The sequence below is a fragment of the Mytilus californianus genome, unplaced genomic scaffold, assembly GCF_021869535.1.
Source record: "Mytilus californianus isolate M0D057914Y unplaced genomic scaffold, xbMytCali1.0.p SCAF_50, whole genome shotgun sequence".
NCBI lineage: Eukaryota > Metazoa > Mollusca > Bivalvia > Mytilida > Mytilidae > Mytilus > Mytilus californianus.
In genome coordinates, this window is record NW_026262702.1 from 903959 (window position 1) to 931710 (window position 27752).

Genomic DNA, 27752 nt, shown 5'->3' on the forward strand with positions numbered 1-27752 from the left:
TTTCATATTCTACAACCAGCAGACAAGAGGATACTAGTAAAGCTCGGAATGTTGTAGTGTTTTGACTCATACCGTACAATGCTATATTTTGTTTGTAAATTGCACTTGTCAAGGTTTCCTGCAAATTTTGTATTCTTTTATACCCTACAAACACAAAGATGTACATGTAAACATGTGGTATATTGACATCATTTTGTTATCCTTTGTTTATTATGAGTGGGACGTTAGGTAACTATTTTTAAAAAGTGAACCATACTTTTGTTCGTTAATCTATATATCATTGAATGATATGTTTTCTTATTTTCCGAACATGTACTTACATCATATGATGTACCAGTGTAACAGAAAGGGCATATTCGACCCGTTTCGTTAAGAATATTGATAGATTGTTTATTAAACTCCGGTTAAAATCCCATTCCACTAGAACTCAACACCGAAAACACAGTTCGCATTACTGCAATAACTTCTTCAGATTACATTAGATGGACGGATTTTGTGCCAAGAACTTCTCCATAAAACTACGTTTCAAAAATATATTGGCATAAAAAACTTCAGGTTAAGAAAAACCCACATGACAACAGTAGGAATCCAAAGAATTAAAAAAAAACCAAGTAAATATATCCTGCAATATATAACTCGATCATCATGTTTGACCAAAAACGTGTACAATAGTGAAAAAAAAGCCTTGGACTTCACAGTTCTGGCAATAGACCCAAAATGACGAAAAAGACACACAACATTATTGAGGTAAATATATATATAGACAGTGGAGACGCGAACTGTTTCCTGAGGGTAAAAATACAACTTAGAATATGACACAATGAGTATCAAAAGTAGAACTCAAATAAATATACTGAAATACATATGATTGTATTCATTTGTACAAAGTTAACACGCTTTTAGTTGTAATTTGTTTACTTAGTATATGTACATACACCGAAATAACGTAGGAAACATTTTGGATAACATTAAAAAAAATGTCGAGGCAATTAAAAACGTTGTGTAGTATCAAACTTTTTTTTTAATTGAAAATATGCCAACACTTTACAAAGCAACAACGATGCCTGTTCATTTTCACTATACTAAAAATTTGAGAACAGAATATACACATGCATTTTTCAATGTAGAACTTCGTATCTATTATAAAGAACAAACATATATACAATGTAAATAGCACTTTGTAAAATATGATCAAGCAATGTGTGTGTTTTGCTGTCAATCTTTTTAATTATGCAGATAATAACAATGTTTAACTGACAGCAGTCAAAAGCTAAAATGCACAGCAATATAGATACATCATAATTTTAATGTTAGAACGTTTCAATATGAGTATTCACGAACCGCATAATAACACTACACAATAATAACAAAATCCAAAAATTCACGTGGCAAATATATTTACACATCATTATAGTTTGACTTTGTTGTACCATTTTGGGATCCAGTAGTTCTATCAATTGATTTGTATTGATCATCATCTAAGTCAACACAACCATAGTCAGCTGCCTGTTTCCCTGAGCCATTGTTTGTTGTTTCCGTATGATCGTATGTGTCTTCTGGTACATTGGTACAATGATCATACAAGTTCTGATTGCTGCTATTATTTGTAACAGGTTTTGAGGAAGTAGTATGGTTGTATGTATTTTCAGTTGAATCTGTCTTTGAACCATTTTCTTTTGAATAATCGTGAGGTAAAGCACCGTTAGTCTTTTCTATTGTGGGACAAGATACTTCAATTTCTTTGTCGTCTTTTCTTGAAAAAATAAAGAAAATTGACGAACGATATACTTAATATGCCTAATCTTACAAATAATAACAAACACAAATCAAAAGTCAAGAATGAGTAATAGCTACGTGATCACGTTATCGGGATTGAAATCACACATATGTTCTTATTACTTTTGAATAAAGAACCTTAAAGCCATGAGCTGCTTCCAGAACATGGCAATACGGAATATAATTAGATCCAGGCATCTATTCACGGAAACATTATAATATTACATATTGAAAAAAACCGAACAGGAAGCCACGTATATCGTGTTTACTATCTGTATTATACGCAATCGAGTTGTATTATATCAGATAATTACTTCAACGAGTATTGTAACAGCTGGTTTTGAAAATATATGGTCTACATCACAAATTTCTTAATGCAAATGCAGTTTCATAACCCCCCCCCCCCCAAAAAAAAAACAAAAAAAAAAACAACAAAACACAATGGGTCTGTTCCGTATTTTTATTTTCTTTTTCGTTACAGTTGAAAAGTTATGACCGTTATGGAATATCCGTTTCAGAGATGACAACGGATAAGTTCCAATTGTCGTAACTACAATCCTGTCCCCTTTTCCCCGAATGTGACCTACCGAATTAGACTTATTACCGGGTTTGTACTAACATGAGCAACACTACGGGTGTCATATGTGGAGCAGGATCTGCTTAACCTTCCGGAGAACCTGAGATCACCCACAGTTTTTGATGGGGTTCGTGTTGCTCAGTCTTTAGTTTTCTATGTTGTGTTTTGTGTACTGTTGTTTGTATGTTTGTCTTTACCTTTTTCTAGCCATGGCGTTGTCAGTTTATTTTCTACTTATGAGTTTGAATGTCCCGTTGGTATCTTTCGCCTCTCTTTTATGCGATAGTCATAGACCAACTGCTATTTTATGATACCTAGTCATCAGATTTGTATCATCAACGAATGTTAAAAGGAAGAACACGATATGTGTCACGAGTGGAGCATGAACTGCTGACCCTTATGTAGCACCAGAGTTTACATACACAGGTTTTTCGCTGGGTTACATTCTGCGGTACAGGGAAAAATTATGGTTTTTAAGGTGTTGACTTCTTATAGTAAAATGTCTGAGTGTGAATGGTTTAAAGTTTTGAATCAATTTAAGGTAAAAATGAGACGAGGAAATAACCTTCACTTGCTTGAACGGGAAATAAATCTTACAACTTTTGGACGAGTAAAATTCCAAATTTAACAAATGTCGGAGGAAGAGCAAAATTACCAGGCTTATAGATTTGTACGCCAGACGCGAATTTGATTTACAAAAGACCCTCGAATTAAAAAGTTACGGGACCAAATAAAGTACGAAATTGAAGAGCATAGAGGTCCAAAAATTTCGAAAGGTTTTGCCAAATACAGCCTAGGTGGTTCTTATATGCACGTATTCCTATGATACTTTTTATCATTGTTTTTATCAAACACATATAAAAATGTAAAAAAGACAATAAATGATAAGGTTTTACAACATGACCTAAACTGCATCTCAATCAACGTTAGCTAAAAAGTGATCAACTAGTTGCCAGGATGTTTATGACAAAAATGACTTTAGCAATACAAAACTCCAAGATAACATGATAATGCGAGTATTTTTCCAGTTAAAAAATAGACGATTCATAGGAACCACAAGAACATCGTCTAGTGAACGGCTAATTTCGTGGATTATTCAGGCTTTGCTTCCGTTTAAAATGTGATACATGCATGAATCTCTGTCATAACAGATTTGTTTATATATGACAAAACGGACTAGCGAATCCCTTACGGATATGCTGTCATTTTTTATTGTTTCAGGAGGGTGGGAAAAAAGTAGTGTTAAATTTTCACATTACTGCGTGATAGAAAATTATCTTTATTCTCGTATATGGTAATTAATGATAACCTTGATTATGTTTACAAATATTTCAATTATGGTGACATCAGTAAAAATGTTTATATTGTAACGCAATATTGTAATTAATAACATTATTGTGAAGCACTCCTCGTGCTACAGATAATCATAATACGCATGTTTTACCTGTGAAAATTCATCATGAAAATGGAAGCTCCCGGATAAAGCGTCATGTTGATGAATAAACTACTTAACAGTGATGTTCGTATCACTACAATCCATATAATTCCTTAATCATATATGATAAATGATACATTTTCCCCTTTTGACCTGTATAATGAACTAAAATTACTTTTTTTATGTATCATATGTCAAATGAGCCCTACACCTAGTGGCCTTTATGAGTCTTTTTTATTTCATGTATTAGCCTTTGCCTACACGCTTCAAATTATCGTGATCATTTTCATGTACGTTAAGACTAAATTGGACATAAGTTGTTTGTTGTGGTACATTTGTATGGATACATTCCTATAAATAATAAGTATTGATGATAATAATTGCGATATAACAACCTCTTTTGATCGTGTTTTATTTATGTATTCATTTCTTTATTTACTTATTTTTTTAAAAAACATTATTGAAAGTAGTAAATAACAAAGATGTTAAAGTAGATTTCAAGATATGATGTAATTTTTTAATGGTTGCAATCAAATACCTTGATTTCCCAGTCAAATAAAAACTAAATTATTTCACATGTGAAGGTATCCTGTAATTTCACTTCTCTGCTAACATACAACAAAACAAGACGTTCTCAAGGACGTTCTATGAACGTGAGAACGCGTTGAAAAACATATCTGTCCTTACAACTTCTATTTCATTCACAGACAGTGTAAAAATAAGAATAACTAACTCAGGAATTAAAATATCGAAAATTGTCAACATTTGGTCCAACACCGGTGATACGAGCATCCGTGAATTAATGTGTTATTCGGTTACTCGTTAAATATTTTTCGATAATTGCATTATTTGATTAGTTTATCTTATAAATCAAGAATATAGAAACAAGTGTGATCACAAGATAAAATATCAGTTTATTTTTTGAAGGCTAAAGCCAAAAAAAAAAAGTTTTATATTACAACGGTAATACCACATTTCATGTAAATTAAAATTTGACGAAAACTTAACTTGATTACGACTTAACATTGATACATGCTTTTGTTTTATATTATACATGATTTACTACAAATCAATTTGCGGGTAAAACCTTTTTTCTTAATCAAATGATCTAAGGTACAAATGTAATGATTTTTTATATGAAAATCCGCTTTACACTGTCCAGATGTGTTTGTGTGACTCTACGTATATAATTTTGAACTGAAAAATAGTTAAACGTTGGAATTTATGGAATTTAAAACAAACAATGAATTGTTTCTACAGCGTAGGGATCTTTTATTGTTTCTACAGCGTAAGGGATCTTTTAAATTTATACATTATTAGGTAAATACTTATTGGTTTCCTCATAACTTTTTTTACTTTTAATGGTTCGTGCTGCTAAATTTTCAGTGCATTATTTTGTGATAGAGAGAGCCAACGGATACCAAAGGGATATTCACTCATTTGTCGAAAACAAACAGATAATGACATGGCGTAAAAAGAAAAACTATCAAAAGACAAACAACAGGGTACAAAAGATAACATAGAAAAAAAGACCGAGCAACATGAAACCCACTAAAAAACAGTAGGTGACCTCATGTGCTCCGAAAGGGTAGCCAAATCCTGCTCGATATGTGGCACCCGTAGTGTTGCTCATGTGACTGTTGTTTGTTTTTTCATCAATTTTATTTTGGGTATTTTTTGGATATGTCTTTCTACGACTTGTGCTTTTATGTCCCTGGTTATAGTTCTATCTTCTTAAGCATTCCATATTAAGCTTTTTTTTAGAAACAAAGATATCATGCAATAAACAAATTTATGTGTGTATGAAAAATGCTGTAAAACCTTTATTTCGTGAGCATTTTCTATTGATTGTAGGTGTTGATAGCAAACCTCGTTTTGAAACATGACAGTTTCTCTAATGATATAATTACAAAATTGAAGCAAGTAGTAGTACAAATGTAACTTGACAACCCTGCTCCCCTACCTAGCAACGCTCAACTACCTACACAAAAATGAAGATTTAAGATGGTCTCATTCAGTACGCCAATTGTAATATTACAGGTTAATTATGTAATCTCATTGTTTTGAAAAATTCTTTGTTTGATGCCATGTAAATTGACAACAGTATGTGTATCAGGCCAAATTTACTGTATAACCTCAACATAGTATCACAACATCCTCATTATAACCAAGATACCACAATCTGAAGATTTCTGTAGTAAATATAAGAACATACCTCTTTTTCCTTCTTAACCAAAGAACAAGAAACAGGACGACTAATATAGCAATTATCACCAGCAAAATAGACACAGCAACAACTGAAAATTAAAAAAATCATCATCTGATAAAATTTTGAAGGTTAAAACTAATTAATTCATAGATAAACTATGATATTATACGTTTCCTTTTCAATTATTTAAGTATATATTTTTTTATATTTTTATTCCTTCGTCCCAATATCTAGTAACTCAAAAATATTGAGGTTTTTCCACCCCGGACATAATTGACATTAACAAATCTTCTTGTAATATGCGGTCATAATTGCTCTTCAACTTCGTATTTGATTTGACCTTCAGACTGTTTTGATTCCAGTGCTACTGATAAGTAGTATGTAGACTAAACGATCGTCAAGCAAACACAATGAAAAGCCTGGTATTTTTTATGAGTGTTTACAACTACTGATGTCACTAATGGTGGACGTTTCGTTTACGAGGGTTTCTCCAGTCTAGATGTCAGCGCATGTGCAGATATTGACGAATGTCATTGAGCAATGTTTACTCTTTCGGATCACATGGGAGCCACTGATGCTGTACATTTCGTTTACGAGGGTTTTCGGATCACATGGGAGCCACTGATGCTGTACATTTCGTTTACGAGGGTATCACAGTCAAAGAAGTCAGCGCCTGTACAGATATTGATTGAACACGGGGGTCGTTTAAGACTAGCTAATGTAACTTATTCTTCAGTTTTGTTTTGAGTATGGTATGAAATATTGTACACAATTGTTTTTCCCCTCGTTTTGGTATTACTGTGGTGTGTGCTGATCGACATATGATTTTCTTTCGCGTTCATATGCATCTCTATTTGATTTGAATTTTGACTTGTATTTCATATGTCTATATGTAAATGCCAGATCGAATTGAATTTGAGAATCGCTCCTATTGACTTACTTAAGACGGAAATACATTTGAAAATTCATTCAAATTGTCTGGTGTAGGCTCCATATTCTTTTGGTAAATATTAAAGCTAAATAATTGTTGATATACATGTAGATTTGTCCTTTGCCTTAAAAAAAGTTGTCACTTCAACTTCTCTCTCAAATGAAACAAGACAATTATTTCGATCTATATTCAGGTTTACTTCTTATCCGTCCAAACGTTTGGGTTAAAGCATTCCTATAAAGTCTATTAAAAGTACCATAGCTTGGTATGAATAAATCAAATATACTAGGTTTTTGAAAAAAAGTACACCAGACGAATATTTCACACAGATACGAGACAAGATTTAAAATAATTCATGTATATACATGTATACTGAATACACTCGTATATATATACATATTTTTTTTTTGAATCTCATCTTGTAAGATGTTTTAAGCACAAGAGAAATAATCGGTTACGAATCGACAGGTCAAACCACTAACAACATTGAAAAGCATTGAGAAAAACAAAATTACAACAAGTACAGTCGTGCTTACAATACATTTGGTTAGTTTTCATAAATCTTTGTTTTCATAATAAATGTAAAAATATCTAGGAGAATTAAATTAAGGCGACAATAGTTCACCGATGTTCAAATCTCGTTAATCAATTAGGTAAGAAACAGAAACTGAGGGAATTGAATGAACTCCTGCTATGCATACACCACCCACCATACGAATTCACACTCAGTAAAAATGCCTCATCTAAGACCACAAACACATGTTGCCAGTGAGTTAAGACACCGACACATCATATCGGTCAACCAATTTGTGATGGTCAACGTAAAACTTATGCAGTGACGATTTCAGTCGTTCTTCCTAAATAAATCTGTTGGAGCAGTTTTTCTGTAAGGCACACCCCAGTTAATGAAGTTCATTTAGTTTGAACATCCATAATCGTAACGTTTTAACTGAAATATGTAAACGCCATACGATGAAGCAAAGGGTATGTTACTGCTGCTATCCTTTATTTCAAGTTCACTGAGATGTATGAGTCATAAGCACTCATCGAAACGTGGATCATTGAGCGACAGATTTCGTTTTGTCTTTAAGAAGGTTCTGTATAAATTCTACTTAATTTGGGTAAAAAAACATAAAAACACAAAAGAAACAAAAACCTAATGCTCTCTATGTGGAAATCTGACCATCAATCGCAATATGCGGGGAGTTCAAGAATGCCTAATTATCTGAATGTTTATATCTGAAAGAAATATAATTGAATGATTTATTTTCTGACTTATGCTTTATTAATTGCTGTTATCATGGTCTTTCCGGGGATCTCGGTGGTTGAATGGTCCAATCTTTTTCTTTAGTAAATACTAGTCTGTCAACATTGAGGTTGTGAGTGAAAACGCCGTTGTGGCGGGTGCGTTATAACTCCGATCTTAATTGTCAAGGATTGCCAGTTCATTTGTTCGCGAAGTTTGGAGGTTCTCCCCAGGCACTCTGGGTTCCTCCACAAATAAAAACTGACCACCATGATATAGGCAGTCAGGAGTGTTTGAAGTGGCATTAAAACTAACATCAATAATCAATCATTTAGTTTTTCAAATCCCATGTTACTTTTGGGATATTTTCTGTCTATTTAGTGTCATGTGATCATTTAGTTTTGGTTAATTGATACACTGTGACCTAAAAGTGATGGTTTACGTATACGCTGGTACAGAAATTGTATAATATAGTATTCTAATAAAATGTAAACATACCTGCAGGACTTGTCGGTGAATTTGACAGCGGAGCAGCTAGAATGATACAAAATTAAAACTCTTTATATATAAAAGTATAAATAAGTCGCAACACAAGATCGAATTATTTGACTTTCTTGTCAAAACAATATGAATAGAAATATGAATAGAAAGGAATGTAAATCAATACTTTCAAATCAATTCTCCATAAAAAAAAATAAAATGCATCCTATATTGGTGTAAGGCAATTAGTATTATATGAAATTAAAAGGCAATTTCATTGCACGGATATCGATTTCTACCCAACTATTACATTGCATTCGTACGATGTTGGATTGCATCTGCTTGATATATGTGATACCAATGTAGGAAGACATGTGTCATTACGACATACATTTCAGCTTTGTGTGTTGAGTGAATCACTCTATATGGGTCACAACCTTCATATGACATACAACTTAAAAAGTTTACATCATAATAAACATATGAAGCTAGTTTTTAGTTGATATAACCCCAACATGATAGTAAACTACCTGAACTAAAAGTTTAGCCTGATAACGGACGGATAAACGTAAGGACGCATGTACAGATCAGGAAATATAATGCTGGCCATAAATCAAAAAAATATTGATATAGTTACCTATTATACTGATGTTACACACAAAGGACCTAGTTACTTTACAGTCCCCAAAACTGTAACCGGTTGTAGAGACAAAAGGACACAAATCTGAAATTTAAATTGTTTAAAGTTCATTTAAAGTGATGCACTTTCAAACCATTACAAATTTGAGTTCTTTTATCGTGTGTCTATTCAACACGCATTGTGAGAGATCCATCCACCCAATATCCGTTAATTTTTATCATATCTTAATCGCTACCTATTTATAATTATAATTATATGTTGGTTCTATGAAGATATAAAATATATAGACGTTAGTTGTTCAAACGAAGTTTAAGAAATTAATTATTTCAATCTCAAGCTGTTGAAAAATAAGACCACTTTTATACATGTATAACAAATAATTAAATATGATATGTAAAAGTGTTAAAAAGTTTAAATGACAGAAAACATCTGTATACAATTAATTTCACCATGATAAAAATCATTTCAAATTTTCAGCACATCTAATTCTCCTTTTTAAAAAACAAAGATACAACAGAAAGAAGGTTATGCATAAGACAAAGGATAAACAAGGAGTTCAAATAGTGATTGGAACACAAGGTACTGTGAAGAAAGTATTGTATTGCTTTGAAAACTGAGTTGTAATGGATAATATCCTTGTTGTAACGAAACAGTTTTCGCACGAAGTATTGTACCTTTTGGAGTTCATGCAATTACTTTAGTTCTATTTTACTTTGATTTGTATCTTTTAATGAAATAATGAGATTAGAACATCGGTAACTACTGTTACCTACAAATTGTTATATTTGTGGGATAATATCTGTCATTTGTATCTTAGTTTCATTTTGATTGCGGCTACATGATTAAATTATGACTATTGTAGAGAATTATATTTGTTTTTCACTCTGTCCTTCTTTTTATCTAACTAAGTATAAAGAAAATAGATGAGAAAAAAACAATATTTGATAATTAAAGAAGGAGAACTATATACATTTTGGTTGATAACGATATCATGATATAATATAATTATGTTCTGAAATTTCAAAGGAAGTTCAGTTAGAGTCATTTCCCTTCTGAGTTGGTAGTTTGATATTATGTTGTTTTTTTGTATTTCATTTAACACCTGACATTTCATGAGATGTCAATTTAAGTGTATTGCAAAAACAAATATAATCCCTTTTGCTGCATTTTTTTCTTCTTCAAAATTTACCATCTTGACGACATTTATGGATTATATCATAACGTGTGTAGGTGACCAGTCTTATACAAAGGGGGTACAACTCACGATTAAAAGAAAAAGGAAATAGAATAATAAAAATAAATGTAGAATTAGAAGATTACATGCATAACAGTAGATTCAATGTCACTCATTAGATACAAATCTTCGTTATTTTCTTGGTGAAGGTAATATTTTTTATCGTATCTTGATTATAATTCAGTTTATTGAAATATGTGTATGTTATTTACGTTACCACAGGCAATCTATTGAGGTAAACCAATTGCAACTGATTTTTAAAGTTTGTTCTTATGTTGTGCTGTTACACCACTGTCCCAGAAGTTTTTATGCGCTCAAAAACATTTTAACCCCGCCACATTTTTTATGTTTATATGTTCAAAATCTTAACCACATTATTGTTTTTCAATACTGTAAAACTATTAAATTGAAATCTTTAAAAACTATCTTAATCCTGTAGTATATAGGTGTGCCTGTTCCCTTGTCAGTGTTTATTTATTTCATATCTTTATATTTAGGTTATTTGGATATTTTTGTGTTGTTCGGGGATTCTTTTCTATTGCTGAGGATTATATTTAGACCTCTAGATATCTGTTTGTGCTTTTGCCGTTTGGTTACTGCCTCAATGACGTATACCCGTCATCTCTATTTCTTCACATCAATGAATTGATTTTTTTTTATTTATTAGATACTTATGAATAAAGAAGATGTAGTATGATTGCCAATGAAACAACTATCCACCCAAGTTCAAATGAAGTGAATGTAAGCAATTATAGGCAATCGTACGAACTTTTTTTTAACAATGAGAAAAAACCCATACCGTATACTAGTAGTCGACTATAAAAGGTCCCGACATAAAAAAATATGAAACAATTCAATCGAGAAAACTAACGGCCTAATTTATAACAAAACAATTTACAAAAAAACAAGTATGACCACCGACTACCACTTAACTACAGGCTCCTGACTTGGTTCAGGCACATCAAGAATTGGCGGGATTAAAATGTTTGTGAGCGCTTAATTTGTGCAGTATACAATTCCATTAATTAAAGTCTTAGACACTGAAATTTATTGATATGTGTAATATTCTTAAATAATAATTTATGATCTGTTATTTATAAATTCAAGATATAAGTTACTAGTATTTATTAATTTGTGTAAATCATGTATTTAACCACTTAGGGTTTAGAAAATCGTTTAAAATCAAATGTCTACGAAAATAAACTTCTCAAATACGAAAATTTGTATCCGCTGAAATAAGTATATCCATGTTTGCAACCAACCGTACGATCCAATAACATAATCATCTAATTCGTCACTATCTGTTCGACGTTTTGTTGTTGGCACAGTAGTTGGAGCAGCTACACAGAATATTACATGTGGTCACAGTCATTTTAAGTGGGACGTTTTGTTTAGTCGAACATGAAAAAGTATTACAAGATTTTCGGTGAGGAAATTTACCGATGATCTTAATCAATTTTTTTGTGATTGAAAATGATGTGAATTAAAAAAAAACCAAATAAGTATGTTCTCTGCAATTCTCTGTTATTTGAGTTTTGCCTTTTAATATAAGCATTGAATAAAAATAAATTACATATATTGTTTAATTTGTTTATCAAGAAAATTTATAAAATGAAAACCGCCATTTATATTTTCCCGTTTTTTGGTGTTTGTTCATATACAATGCTAATACAGAAACACACATGATGTCGTCTGCAAAACATTTTTTGTTACAATATTTCTAAATACTGAGTACATATTTGTCATAATTTGTCCTGAATTTCAAAATAACTTCTTATTTTATTGTCTATACACCTAGCAATGTTCAATAGAAATAAACACAAGTGTGATATTATATTTGCTCTGCATGCGTCAATATTTTATTGCAATAGTCATATACAAAATTTAAAAAGGCAGCATTACATTTTTGTAAAGGGCTGTTAAGAAGCGATACTACACTTAGTCGATATATTATTTATCTTTATACGATTATTACACAATTAAAACAAATCTTGTTTACCTGTTGTGAACGAATTATTCTTAATAATTCCTGCGATCCATGCATTACTGTCATATGGAAATGTTTCATTCCTCGTTGCTAGTAAACCTCTGTTAGCGGAACACACAGCCTCTGCATCATACCATGTCCTTTTTTCTGCGTGGTATTCAAGGTTTCCGTACAATTGTTCTGTGGATATTATGCATTGGGTGATTTAGTATCGTTATTTTGTTTTTTTTATTTTTACACATAATGATGACTATTAGTAGTTAAGTTACAAAGAAAACTAAAAAAAGGCTTTATGTTAAACTTTCAATATGAAATTATCAAGTTTTCTATAATACCATTAATACCTCAGGCTTTTTTGATGTGCAAAACACTGAACTTGTTTGCCAGTACTATTAATACAATTTTATATCATTCCGTACAATAGATTTCATAGGAGTTCGAGACACACTGTTTTACCCCGAGAAATTATACATATTATTTTAAAATTCATGAACAGTTCATAAATTATTTCATTTTGCTAAAACAAGATGATGTAAAGGCAAACCATTTTTAACTATAAAGGTTATGTATACGTCGTTTTGTTTTTAAATTTTGTGATATAACATTTCTGGTGTCTCATTAAATTTGAATATGTATATATTACATAAAAATAAACCCACACATCTATTGATATTTTCCCCTTTATTTGTTGAAGTACAACAATTAAAAACTTTCTATTGAAAAGACTGCTTTTTAAAACTTGGTATTTTTTATTTCAAGTATCGAACATCCTTCATCTCAAAACAAAAGAGTAAACTTTGAATTTGTATATGTTTGTTCCAATGAAACTAACAGAGATAATTGGTTTTATTTCGTTTATAAAATGAATTAAATTGCTTTCTAAACAAAATTAAGTATAAAATTTCAGGTAGTAACCTATATTTCAAATAAGAGTAGAAGATGTAAGCATTTTTGAATAAATAATACTGTAGCAATTAATTTAACAATAAAGGAATAAAAGAATAATTTATTAATTGTATATACTAGTATATATATATATATAAATGTAGATTTTTCGAACAAAAACAGGAGCAATATTGAAGATACATATTTTCGTGCTGTTATGTTTCAAGAAAAGTACAAAAACAATGGAATGAGTAAAAACAAACAAAACGTCAAAGTGTGAAAAAGTGCCCTATTGTCTAGAACAAAAGTTAAGTGAAGGTTTATTTAACTTCAAAGTCGATTTAAATACTATCAAACCACCAATAGCATTAGATCACAGTCAGTATGCCTTGCTATTTATGTTAATGCAGTGACATGCCTTACCAGGAATTTCACAAAAGGTCCTTTGATAACCAGCAGCTATCTATTATTGGACACCTTCGGCTTTTGTGTTGCTGTTCAGTTCGTATAAATACATCTCTAATACATTATAATAAGTCGACATTGAACTTAACTTTGAAACAACATGACGCTGCATACATGTATTTAAAAACTTTTTTATGAAAGAATTCGTAAAGATTAACGATCTGTGATGAAATAGAATTTTCTTCCTAATGTAATGGATGATGGAATATTGTTTCCTCTCTGACAAATAATACAGTATTTGTTCTGAACGGAATAAAGGGGTAGAATATTGGTAGAAAACAGGAACAGATATTGTTACTTACTTTGAACAGTTTCCAGGGAAACTTCTGTGAGGCGGAACATATATACGTTGACAGATATATATATATATATACTTATATATAAAAGGATGAAACTTTGCAATGTCAAAGACAGAAAAGTTCAAGCTCAGAATAGTGTATTTAAGGCGACAAACCGTTAAGTTGTTTTACTTCTATGAGTTTATTTCCTTTTGCCTTGTCTTAAAAGCAAAATGCAGTATCAACATATGATAATAAACAATAATTAATTGAGAATAAATGTATATCCGACATTTTCTTTTTATCGTACAATTTGTTATAGCTCATATTGTAAAAGCAATAACTTCTAAGCAAATAATAAATTCGTGGTTAAAAATTAACGGAATATATTAACAAATTTTAAAAAGGTGATAGCTGACCTCACAATTCAGATTCCCTCTCTCCCACTTGTTTAGACATGCAAAGTCAATGGCGTACTGCCTACTGCTCGCAGGAGGTGAACAATTGTTTTATGTAAAAAAAAAAAGGAATCTTACATAAGCGATGTCTAATCCTTTGCACGAAGGACAAGGTCCATGATTTGCTCTGGGAAACCCCTTAATTTATTTAGACCAAAAAATAAATGATGTGGTCAATGACATTAAATGCTACAGATTCTGCTGAAGTTTCATTAAATCCAGTCTTTCGCCTGGTAGAAGATACAAATTTACTGACGATCGCACCTAACGAACAATGAAGGAACGGATGGACGAACGAATCGACACACTTCAACAACTGGGGGAACCTTAACAGCTATATCGATTGTCGTCAGACTATAAAATCATCTAATGAAAATAAGGTAACATAAAATAAAAGAATTTTCTGGTTCGTGATTTATTTATAACTTTGAAGAAAGATGCCTACACCTAGAGGTAATATTAAAGAGATTAACAGCCTTATTATGGGGAACATATATTCAAATATTCATGTAGGTATAGTTCTGTATCTACCACACAATAAAAAAAGTTAAATAAATCTAGTTCATTAAAAATATTTCGCTTACTAAAAAGATTACTTTCTACTAAACAAAATTGTTTTATGATAGAAAGGAAATTAAATTTCAGAGATGAAACCTATGGAACAATATGAAGAAACAGGAAAAGACAATAAAAGTGAGTGTGAACAAAATTTACTCCTAAGCTGAGTTCTTTCCTATTATATCACTTTTCTAGATATTTTAGCAGATAGCAATACATACCAGCTTTCATTTCGCATATTATGTTACCATTTCTAGTATCACATGAAGCAGCTTTCCATGATCGTGTCCAATTTGTACTTCCGGGGTTAATATATGCACATAAATTTTGCTGTTTAGATTCACTGTAATAATAAAAAGTATTATAAAGTATTTTGTAAAAGTAAACTGGATTAAAGAAACTTAAAAATAGAAAGAAACGTGACAAACAAAAGACCAGTGGTGAATTAATGGACTACTTTGTATGAATTGTATACAGAGAAGTAACCAATCAAAGAAGCTGTAGGCAATTGATTGTTTTGTGTTTTTTTCCTATCTCGTTCTTTTTTTCTTCATTTTACTTATAAAATCACTGGTGTTGCCGCTTCATTTACTTCCCTTTTACGTCTCCACTGCAATATAAAACAGTTGGTCAATATTTGATACGATTGATGATATATCTGTTATCACTTCCTTCTTAGTCAGCTAAAGTGTGAACCAGTTTTATTGGAACTTGCAGCGCATTGCCTTATTTTAACATTTTACGAAATAACTCAAGATCGTTTATTATACATCTTTTAAAATTTAGATCGTATTAACATCTATAGTACGATTTGAAAATCCTTACAGAGTAGCTGAACTAGTTTCTTCCCAGAATCCTTCATCTAAAACAGACCCATTAGTCCAAATCCACTGATTGTTGAATCGGTCATCAGACTGAAAATATGAATACTTATAGTGGTTATCATATTAAAGAATTCCAAAAAAAATAGAAATATAAAAATGAATGTTATCATCATGATAAAATTTTTAAAAAACCACAACTTACCACCAATCAATGAGGAAAAAATTTGTTGTGTAGTTGTTGTTAAGTCTTTCTTAAGATTTCGATGTCGTGCGTTGTGTGCTGTAGTTTGTCTTTTCGTCGTTTTGGGTTTTTTTTTTCATTTCATTGTCAGTTTGTTTTCGACTTATAAGTTTGAATAAGTCTTTGGTATATTTCGCCTCTCTTTTTCTGATAAGGTTGAGTTGATATTATAATTGTACTTAAACCAAAGTAGTCTTCCACAAATTTGGTTCAGATTATAAATATAAAAAGTTAGGTTTTTTATAATTGTGGTCTAATTCAATTTTAGGGTCATTACTTCGACCACGTTACAATTGAAAAACTTTGAAATACTATCCAATGGACAATATGCTGAACTCAAAACGATGTATTGTGTTTATATCTGACGAAATGTAGTTTCTCCCTACATCTGTTTATTCAAGCGCTACTGATGAGCCTTGTGTAAACGAAGCAAGCGTTTGGAGTACTGAATTATTAGCATGGTTAATCTTTGATTAGCTTTCATATCATGTTATTAAAAATGTATCAATAATGGTGTATGTCATCATCCTTGCTTCAAGCTAAAGATTGTGCCAATTGAGCTTTAAAACCAGGTTTAATCCACCATTTTTTACATAAGGAAATGCCTGTACCAAGTCAGGAATATGACAGTTGTTTTCCGTTCGTTTGATGTGTTTGAGCTTTTGATTTTGCCAATTGTTAAGGGACATTCCGTTTTGAATTTTCCTTGGAGTTCGGTATTTTAGTTGTTTTTTTTTTCTTATTTCATTTGTAATATGATAGTGTAAAAAGTCAAGGATAGGTAAAATTTAAAGTAATAGTCTTTATCAAAAAGATTCAGGGTGGAAATGAAAATAAATTCAGGTTTTGTTGCTACAAAATAAATTCCATCAATTCACAATTTATTACGCAGTTTTTATTTATGCAAACAATGCAACAGTATCAGGTTCGAAAATTTTTTACAAAACTCGCATTTATAATTCCAGTAGTAATTCTCCTTCACCGAATTAATTAGATCTCGCATTTTTACCAGTAATCTCGCTATAATAAATACCCGCATTCATTTCTGAATTTACAATTAAAGTATGCAAATCTACACTAAACTTTATCATAATATTGAAAAGTCAAAATAATATCCACCCTAGAACAAACCAAAAGCTTCAGTCTGTTAGAATCAAATTTTACCATTTTTTCCTGATTTAAATTTGTATAATTTCATTGAAATGTTCATCATGTCATACCACAGAACTGTCTAATTCTGCTTCAGTAACATTACTTACACTATGAACGCCAATCCATAATTTCTGTCCATTATTTTGTACGAAGTCAAACAGTGCATATTGTTCTGATGATGACATAGGACTGGCTACAGTTGCGTTCTTTGTATTGCAAAACAACCTTAAAGAAATATGCGACTAATATTTACGTTATTATAGTTACACACGGGGTTCGTGTTGATCAGTTTTTCGTTTTCTATGTTGTGTTTTGTAAATTGTTGTTTTTTGTTGTTGTTGGTCTTTATCATTGTTTTGCCACGTCGTTGTCACTTTATTTTCGACTTATGAGTTTGAATGCCCCTTTGGTATATTTCGCCTCTCTTGTATAAAACAAAACTACCTTTCTTAGAATTGTACAATTGATTTGAAAACCAATAATAATTTTACTTATATTTCATGCCGTAGGTCAGACTGTGCCAATTACACCTACCATAAGTATAATAATAAATGGTGTCCTCAGTGCATAAGTTTAAGTTTGCTTATGTGGTATGTGCACCATAAAATATTTGTTATCCTATAATTATATGTAGAAACAAAATAGTGAAACAGGCTTTCAGTCATATATTTGTAACATGTTCTTTAATTAATTGTCTTATTTTAATATGACGATCTTCAAACGCTTCGAGTGCACACCCGTGGTAAAATATGAATATATTGATATGTCAGCTGATCGTCAACGTCATGGATTGTTTGGGCTGTACCAATCTTACTCCCTCGTCGTTTGCTTTTTATGAATGAATAACCTGAGGTCTGACGGTGTAAATGACGTCATTGAACGATGACGCAATAATATAAGCATTCTACGGGAAAATGCACGATTTTGAAACTGAAAGTCGTCAAAAATGAAAACATACACAAACAATGATAAGAATTTGTTGAAAGCCCACTTTCTTGAATAAAAGTAAGATAATCTATAAATTTCGTACAAACCTATCTTAGTATGTTATTGTAAATCATTAAAGCATGTCCCTTATTCAGTTTTCTTCGTATTTTACGTCAATATTAATATTGTGTTCAACTACGTGAACAGTAAACATTTCCGTTCACCTAGAACGCTTCGAAACAAATAAATTGCTGTTTTTGTCCTAAAAGAATAGAAATAATTCATGGGGGCTTGAATTCATATTGATTTTACCACGGGTTGTTCCTTTATGATTATATTTAAATATTCTACATAAAGGGCCAACCCGTGGTAAAATCACAATAAACTCAAGCCCCAGTGAATTATTTATTAATTAGAACAACTATTAATCTGTTGTTGGTGTGTAGACAATTCTAATTTGATTGTATGGTCCATCATCCAAAGCCAAACATAACATCATTATCAAATAGATATGTTGTTAACTGCACATTTTAACTAAGCATTTTTTTTAATTGTCACGTAATGTTATCACTAAACTTAATGGAGAATTTTCAAAATTAATAAAACTAACATTAAAATAAATTATAAATCAGTGACGCTAATAAACATAAATACGGCAATAACTTGCCAAAGTCGAACTGTAATTTGAAGGAACCTTAATAAATAATATAAACAGAACGTTAATGTGGTTTTTTTTCTAATAGCAATTTATATAAACTATGAATCGGGCACACTATCTTGTTTTTGATTAACGTTTGTGCATAAACAATGAAAACATCTTTTTTTTTATAAATTTCAAACCGCTTTTCTGGATATACCATTATCAGGAACATCCAAAGCAGAATACTTGAAAGCCAAGGATATATAAAAACTGAAACAGTTAAAGAGCTATATGACCAAAAGGACTATAAAACATGCATGTCTTACTTTGCCTGCTTCCAACTTCCTTTCTGTTCATGGCCAGTTACTTTATAACATTTGTTGCCATATGATTGCCAATCTTCCGCTGAATTACATCTGATCTGTTTTCCTAAAACAGGATAAATAGATATTAAACGAATTAAATCTTCTTGTGATGTATTTATTTTCTGTTATAAAAAAACGTTAGCTTGAACGAACGACATATAAAACGACTAGTTTGTGTACATATTCAAATTGTTATAATTCCCGTAAAAATTACACGATAGCATGTAATCGCCTTGGTTTCAGCAAACTCCATTGTAGTTCCAGCTCCGATCTGCATACTACTCTAAATTAATGGAAAATAGTTCTTGAACGGAAACGACCAATGTACGGAGTTTGCTGTTTCGGTTGAAGATTATCATCGTATCTTATGGGATAGCTTCAATCGTGCTGTTTCAGTACAATTTTCTCATTTCAGAGAAAAAATGCCTGGTCCCTAATAGTGTACCATTTGACGTTTGAACTATACCGACTACTTGATAACAAATGTACATAACTTTATATTACACAATATTACCCTCTGAGATGATAACAGAAAAATTCACACCTAAGAGTAAACAGAATAATACAATAGCAGGTTACTTAAAGATATTCCAATTTATATTGCGGGGAGGGTATGTGCTTGCTTGCTTAAGATTTGTTTCCAATTTGGAAGAAGTTTAAAAAGGAAGCAGGATGCATATTTAAAGTAGAGAACTGCTAGCATAGAATTTAAAAATTCAAAATTGTGTGCTCTTCTCATCACATTAAATATTCATATACAGCAATTGTTTGGACTCTAAAGAATTTTCCCCAGTATTTATACCTCAAATTAGATCGAAAAATTCATTAATATGACAAACTTATTTCTGTCTGGTCTTTGAAAATGACCATGGGTTTAATTTATTTTTTATCAAATATGTTAAAGTATAATATACATTTCTGCGTCAAATTCTTACCAGCTCGGCGCTGACACAGTACACCTCTTTTTGTATGACATTTGGCAACCAGCATTCCATTTCTATTATCAAGCTTTATGCAATTATATCCTCCTATCAAAATTTTATTAGCACGCATACTGAAACAAAAAGTATAAAATATATGAAACTAGTAAATAAATTTTCGTCTGAAATGGTAATTTTGAACTGAACATTATCTGAAAAGCCTGATCAATATATTATTAATTCATGTTTAGCCTATCAGTCAAATTTCAAACTTATCCAAATCGGTATATTAAGTACTACTAAGACAACACGATGGTTCAGTTTTAAAGAGCTGTTCAGATTAAAATGACCGTTTCAGATCAAAATTGGTTTATTAATGAGAATAAAAACATTATTATAATGAAAGCTACCAATCAGGTCGGAACTGACCTGAAAACTACCACTGATAAATAAGCGAAATAGTTAAACATTGATACAATTTACAATTGGCTATCATTGCCTCCGGCAGTAGCGACCTAAAAAATCTCATCAGAGATACCAGAATTAAAAACAAATTACGTCAGATGCGCGTTTCGTCTACAAAAGACTCATAAATGACGCCAGAATAAAAAAAGTAAAAAAGGCCAAATAAAGTTGAAGAGCATTGAAGACCAAATTTCGAAAGGTTTTGAAAAATACATCTAAGGAAATATTAGTACAACTAATCAATTCCAGTACTGAAAATGTATAGACAAAATACATCATTTGACTGCAAATACAGATTTCTAGCTACATGGAAGTCAATTTGTTTGGTGGAAGTAGCTTTTCAGTTTTTTTTAAGGTAAAACATCGAGAGTACATTAACCTGTTTAATTTAAAACAGTCATGATAAATAGTCATTACCTTTCCAGTCCCTGCTGTAACGTTGAAGTGTACTTTGTAAATAGCCTCAGATAAAAAAGCAATTATTTATAATAGTTTATACAATCGTTTAGATATTGACCACTATAGACTCTACATAAAAGAAAGGTTATTTTCCTTTAAAACCAGTACTTATTGTAATGACTGAAAAACGTAGTAGTTATTTTTCTCGGAGCACATGAGTTCACTGCTGGTTGATGTTGGGTTCTTGCTACTACTAGAGTTTTATAGTTTTCTTTGATGTTTTGTGGAATGTTGCTTGTCTATTCGTCACTGTTTCTTTTTGGTGTCATCTGTCTTTCTTCAATTAACGGTTTATTGTCCCGTTTACCTTCCATGTTTGAATTAAATTCAAAATACGAACTCGAAGAATATCAATTGTTATCCGATTTAAGGGATAAAAATATGCTCGAGCGACCCAAAATAATATAAACATATAGATGATTCTGCATCAATGTCAATATTGATGCTTCTTTTATAGTCTTGTTGTCAAAATTACGTTTTGTAATTCTGCTTCATCACGGATACCAACGTTTTCCTTCTGACCTTGATGTTAGAACTAATTCTGCTTCATCACGAAAACCAATGCTTTTCTTACGACTTTGATGACACAAGTTTTTCTGCTTCATCACGGATATCGATGCTTTACTTATGATTTTGATGTCATAAAGTGCTCTGCTTCACCACGGATATCATGTGTGTCCTTGATGTTAAAACTAATTCTGCCTAATGACGGATACCAATACTTTCCTTGTGACCTTGATGTAAGAACTAATTCTGCTTCAATACGAATACCAATGCTTTCCTTGTGACCTTGATGTTAGAACTAATTCTGCACCATCACGAATACCAATGATTTCCTTATGACCTTGTTGTCAGAACTAATTCTGCATCATTACGAATACCAATGCTTTCCTCAAGATTTTGATGTCATACGTTGTTCTGCTTTATCACGGATACCAGTGCTTTCCTTCTGATCTGGATGTTAGAACTAATTTTGCTTCATCACGGATAGCAATGCTTTCTTTGTGATTTTGGTGTCATAAGTTGTTCTGCTTCAACACGGATACCCGTGCTTTCCTTTATGACCTTGATGTTAGAACTAATTCTGTTCATCAAGGATACCAATGTTTTCCTTATGATTTTGATGTCAGAAGTAACTGTTGGTCTGCTTCATCACGGATACCAAAGCTTTTCTTCTGACCTTGATGTTAAAACTAATTCTGCTTCATCATGGATACCGATTCTTTTCCTCTGACCTTGTTGTCAAAACTATTACTTCGTCATCACGGATACTAATTCTTTTCCTCCGACCTTGTTGTCAGAACTAGTTCTGCTTCATCACGGATATCAATACTTTTAACAAATGCTTTCCTAATGATATTGATGTAAAATTAATGTTACGTCAATATCAGCCGTATAATCATGCTTTCATAGCTGATCTAGTTAGTCATTCAAGAAAAGTGCAGTAGGTACTTACCGAACAAGGCTATCAACAGTTGAGTTATCGGCCCATTTCCAGTCCTCTCCAACAAGATGTAATCCAACCCAAAACGATACTCCCATAGCTAATAATCCATCATAGTTTTTCACTTCATCCTATAATATAAAAACTAAATCAATGACATTTCGCACAATTTTGTTGAAAAATGACATAGCTTTAAAATAACAGTGCATATCTAATCGTAGTGTAGTAAATGCGTATGGGACTTGTTCGTCTGTTCTGTCAGACAAAAATGTTAAGCTTGTTTTCGTAAGTAGTCTTTTACATTTGCGGTTGGATTGCTAATGAGACACCAATCAAACACAGACCGGAGGACGAGGATGCAAACAATTGCGGGTCACTATACGGTATTCAACAAAAAAGAAACCCCTTACCGTATGGTCAGCTATAAACCCCGGTAAATTGATAAACGATTCAAATCGAGAAAACTAAAAGTTTGATCAATGCTTATATAATAAACGAAAAGCCAATTATGACAGACAGACACCAACGACAACTACTGGGTTACAGGCTCCTGACGTGGGACATGCTCATAAAAATGTGTACACGCTTCACCCTCCGCATAACCAGGCACAATGGTGTAACAGCACATCGTATGATCAAAGTACTAACAGTTGGAAAGTCAAAGGATACAAAAGTACAAATCTAAGAGTACTCGCAATTTCTAAAAGCAAGTACAAATAGTCTGCAATTAATACACATATGAATACCTACAACCTGTTGATTAAATTTATTGCAAAACATAGATAGTGTCAAGGAGAACATTAAAACAGTTTTAATCTTGTCATCACAGTTCCAGTGAGTATTACTTTTTTCAATACAAAAGAAGTCTTTTTATGAGTTGCCGCAAATAAATTTGCGTTTAAATTTTTGAAAGGACCATTTGATTAGAAAACTTCCGCTTGATAAGATTCTGTGACTGTGTAGTGTATAAAGTTGAAAAGCCATAGCTGACAACCGAATTGAAAGGTCCATCAAAAGCACGTAATTTTTCTGAAACATTCTTCCATAGAGTCTTCTTCACTCATAAAAATAATCAAGTCAATTATTTTCATGTGCTTTGTTACCAAATTTAATAATTTTCTTATTTTGTAGTCAGGGAACTAGTAAAATGGACAAACATATTAGTTGTATAACATTTACTAGAAGCCGAGATGAAACGATATTTTACAGTTTTCTTTTGTGTTGTTCGGGTACAAGATGCATAGAAGGGGCTTACAAATGATCAGAGGAGATCGTAACCTGAAATGTGGGAATGACAATGACACACAATTAATTTTTTTTATTTCTCGATAATTGCCTTTTTCTTTAAAACAAATCACACTACTTGAGAAGGAAAAGATAAGAAAAGAAGGACAACATTTCAAAGTAGCATCATAACCATCATTATGAAACTTGGTCTGGCTGTTTAAAACTAATACCACATGCAAGAATGCTTTAATAAAGATATTTTAACAGTTGTATAGTTTTGATAGCTTTTATGTATACTATTTGAATTATTTTATTATCATAGGAGCGAGTCAGTTTGGTCGGGAAAAGGATGAAGAGTGATTTTCAGTTTTGACAGAGTTTTGCGAATATTGATAAATGTCTTATTGTCAAATGTATTCTAATTTTTTCACAGGCATTACATGTTTCAATTGCACCATTATAATTGTGTCTGATTAATAATTATAATTACATTTTTCATTTTCATAACTCAATTCTGGATAATTTTTGTTTGATAATTTAATACTTCTATAATTTCCTGAAAGTTTGGTGGTGGATATGTAGAGCATGGTTTAACAGAAAATTTTGCATCATTGTGTCAAGCTTTTTAAAATTATCAACAGTTTCATTATGTAACACAGCATGTAGTTTTGATTTATTTGCGTTTATTGTATCCAATTTAACAAGGAAACAGATTAACATAAGCACTTGTTGCTTGTTTCTGAATCCTATTTGTGAATGTGAATTTATATTGTAATTTGTATACTGTAAACCAACTTATTTTCGCGGATACTTTATTTCGCGTTTAGTCCTTTTTATTCCACTTCGTGGCGATTTAATTTCGCGACTTTCTAATTTACTTGTATTTAAATATGGAAAGATCTAAGTTTTACATATTCGCGACGACTTATATTCGCGTTATTTTTCTACTCGCGAAAATCGCGAAAATAAATCGTTCGCAAAAATTAGTTGGTTTACATAAATCATAGTAAAATATTGTTTACACTAAGCTTTTAAAACTCTTTTTTACAAATTTATCAATTTCCAAGTAAAAATAAAAAATGCATCACAAAATGGTTAAAATAAACGTTAGACACGTTATATACACATAATACTAAATTTAATAAAAGTGAAAGAAGAAATTTACATGATTATCTTTAAGTGTAGATATATATTATTACAACACCCACGTCACATCAAATAAGTAGATTACCCTAAGGGTCACTGGCCAAGTCATGTAGGTGACATTTCATAAATATAGATGTTCATTCGTGTATCTTACATGAATGTAAAAAATATCTTAAATTTTGAGTTCTAGATAAATATAACAACATATATTAAGAAACATATCATTGAAAACTTACTTGATTTCAGATAACTGTATGAAAACAAGTTATGACATGTGTTGTTAGTGAACGAAAAGTTGGTATTCATGAAGATTACAACTGATTTCAGATGCAACTCCTTTACTTTACCAATGAACACCTGATACTGAACAACAGATTTGAGATGCAATTTTGTTTTACTTTATCAATGAACACTCCGTATACTGAACAATAACAGAGATTGGTATTACCAAAAGGTTAGGGAAACAGGCCAATAGGTAGCAAAATGTCCAATATTGGTCACTTGGAGGAACATCTCAAATTTCCGTGAACTCGGTAAGAACAACTGCAATTAATTCGATAGGAATGTGGTTTTATTGCCAATGAGTCAACTTCCACCATAAACCAGAGGACGAGACAATTACATACGCGGAACTTAAGTCTTATTATAGAAAATAGTGATATTCAACAGGATGGAACATACAATCAATTAGTCAATTTTAACTGCACTGCATGAGCAAAAGTACCCACGAACTTTAGAATCAAACTACACAGACGTCTGTTCAACATAATTTTATGAAAGATCTTTAAAGCAATCTACTCAAAATGAGAAAAAAAAACCAGACAGATTAACAAGAGGATTTATCCTGGAAAAAATGACACAAAAAAGACAACACCCTCAATAAAACGCAAAATAAATAATAAATAGTACAGAGAGAATGAAAATAACCTGTTGTTCAACGCTGTCAAATTTGGCTAAATCTGCATCTTGTGTTTGGCACCAGCGTCGACCATCTTCCCAAGTCTTTATAGCATAATTATATCTGGTACGATAGCAGTGTGTGCCAATCTTAATCCAATGCAGTGGACATCTTGGATCTACAAGTATTATCAGTGATTGTAATTTTATTCTTGCATACTATTACTCATTTCAACAATTATCTTATTATTGAGAGCTTTTATTATTTTATAATGTTAAACATGCAAATTTATGTGGATGTTATTTTCAAAGACTAAACGGGTGCCACATATGAAGCAAGATCTGCTTACCCTTCCGGAGCACCTGAGATAACACCCGGGTTTTGGTGCAGTTAGTGTTGGTCAGTCATTGGTTTCCTATCGTGTTGTGTTTTGTGTACTGCTGCTTGTCTTATGATAGTTTTTCGGTGTTTGCTATGGCTTTGTCAGATGTTTTTAACGACCAATCAGTTTGAATGTCCCTTTGGTATCTTTAGCCTCTCTTTTGTAATGCTAGACTAGTGTTATGCTGTAGCACTGTTCCGCATTTGTTGTTTGATATTTCCTATATTTCATTAAGTAGAGGATAATATTCCATGAATTTACAGAGTTAGATTAGCCCCAATATATATCTTCTTTTTTTTATTTACTTAGTCTAGTACATTTGTGTAAAATATGTCTTTATTGAAGACAGGCAATTTGTTTTCAATTTATCGGCGATGTCAAAATGTACTTTTATATATATATGCTATATACAATTTGCATTTTGGTACAGAACTTTGTACAAGTTATCAGTGTTTTACAGAACTTTTATCTATAGCGAAAAATAAGCGCATTTTCTAGGATTTAGCGTATTACTGATATAAATAAGAAGATGTGGTATGAGTGCCAATGAGGCAACTATCCATCCAAGTCACAATGTGTAAAAAGTAAACAATTATAGGTCAATGTGATCCATACATAGCACCGATAAAAAGTAGGAACGTTTTGAAATATTTTGTGGACTTAAAATCGTGTATAACCAAAATCATATGGATATAATCTATCCGAATCTAATGTTTTTATTTGCAACTTTACTCAATAGTAGGATTGGTCTTAATGTAAGGTTGTATTTATAAATGTTTGAGTAAATCATCAAGCTTGTATATTATTAAAGATAAACTGGTGAAAAATATTCAATTGTCAAAATCATAATCACTTTTACAAAAGTGGGTACACATTATAACTTTTACAATATTAAAACTTGTATATACAACATACATATCGTTGCACAATAATGTGTTCATGTCTGTGCAGTATCGTCAATTCCAGATTATCGATACCTGATTGGTTGATCTTTTAAGACACTAGTGAATATTTAGGCGACTACAAACCATACAATAACTTATTCATGACATGTTCAATTTACATTCCTTTTCGACAGTCTCCTTTAAGTGAAATATGTATATACATAAAAAAAACATAAAAAAAAAACACCAGTAAACCAAAAACGATGACCTATATTCGAGAAAATTGTATTACATGACTGTGTCCTAGAAAATGTAAATATATGATATTTCATTATATCTGCAGAGATACTGTAGATGGCAAATCAAAAAGATGGCACAGGTTTTGGGTTTTTAACTACCCGAATTATGCTACCACATATAGCCAGTTATTTTATCGTTTTTACTCAATTTTTCATTTCATTACTTAATCTTTATAAAGTGAAAAATGCTGTACTATATGGAAAGATTGGAATTAAGGGCATCACAAATTGGACAGGCAACCTTTTTCTTAAGAGAGGCGCCACCCCTGAATATAAAAATAAAATATATATATTGGCATAAAACTTGTCAATATTTGTTC

At 31.5% G+C, this 27752-nt stretch overlaps 1 protein-coding gene across 4 annotated transcripts in view; it reads right to left on the reverse strand.

Moving 5' to 3' along the window:
* Positions 1-994: 994 nt before the first annotated feature.
* LOC127703770 (macrophage mannose receptor 1-like) overlaps positions 995-27752 on the reverse strand; it is a 31055-nt gene continuing 4297 nt past the window's right edge. The window contains exons 2-15 of one of the 4 annotated variants that reach the window (XM_052207849.1): positions 25897-26045; positions 22609-22727; positions 20244-20362; positions 19270-19372; positions 17484-17601; positions 15985-16073; positions 15381-15502; positions 14320-14364; positions 12528-12695; positions 11791-11868; positions 9292-9378; positions 8673-8708; positions 6004-6085; positions 995-1753 (exon numbers count right to left, since the gene is read on the reverse strand). In XM_052207849.1, the coding sequence (XP_052063809.1) occupies positions 1399-1753; positions 6004-6085; positions 8673-8708; positions 9292-9378; positions 11791-11868; positions 12528-12695; positions 14320-14364; positions 15381-15502; positions 15985-16073; positions 17484-17601; positions 19270-19372; positions 20244-20362; positions 22609-22727; positions 25897-26045 (1670 nt within the window). In that variant the 3' untranslated portion in view covers positions 995-1398. The remainder of the gene's footprint in view (positions 1754-6003; positions 6086-8672; positions 8709-9291; positions 9379-11790; positions 11869-12527; positions 12696-14319; positions 14365-15380; positions 15503-15984; positions 16074-17483; positions 17602-19269; positions 19373-20243; positions 20363-22608; positions 22728-25896; positions 26046-27752) is intronic. The other 3 variants (XM_052207852.1, XM_052207850.1, XM_052207851.1) reach the window with 3 other exon arrangements.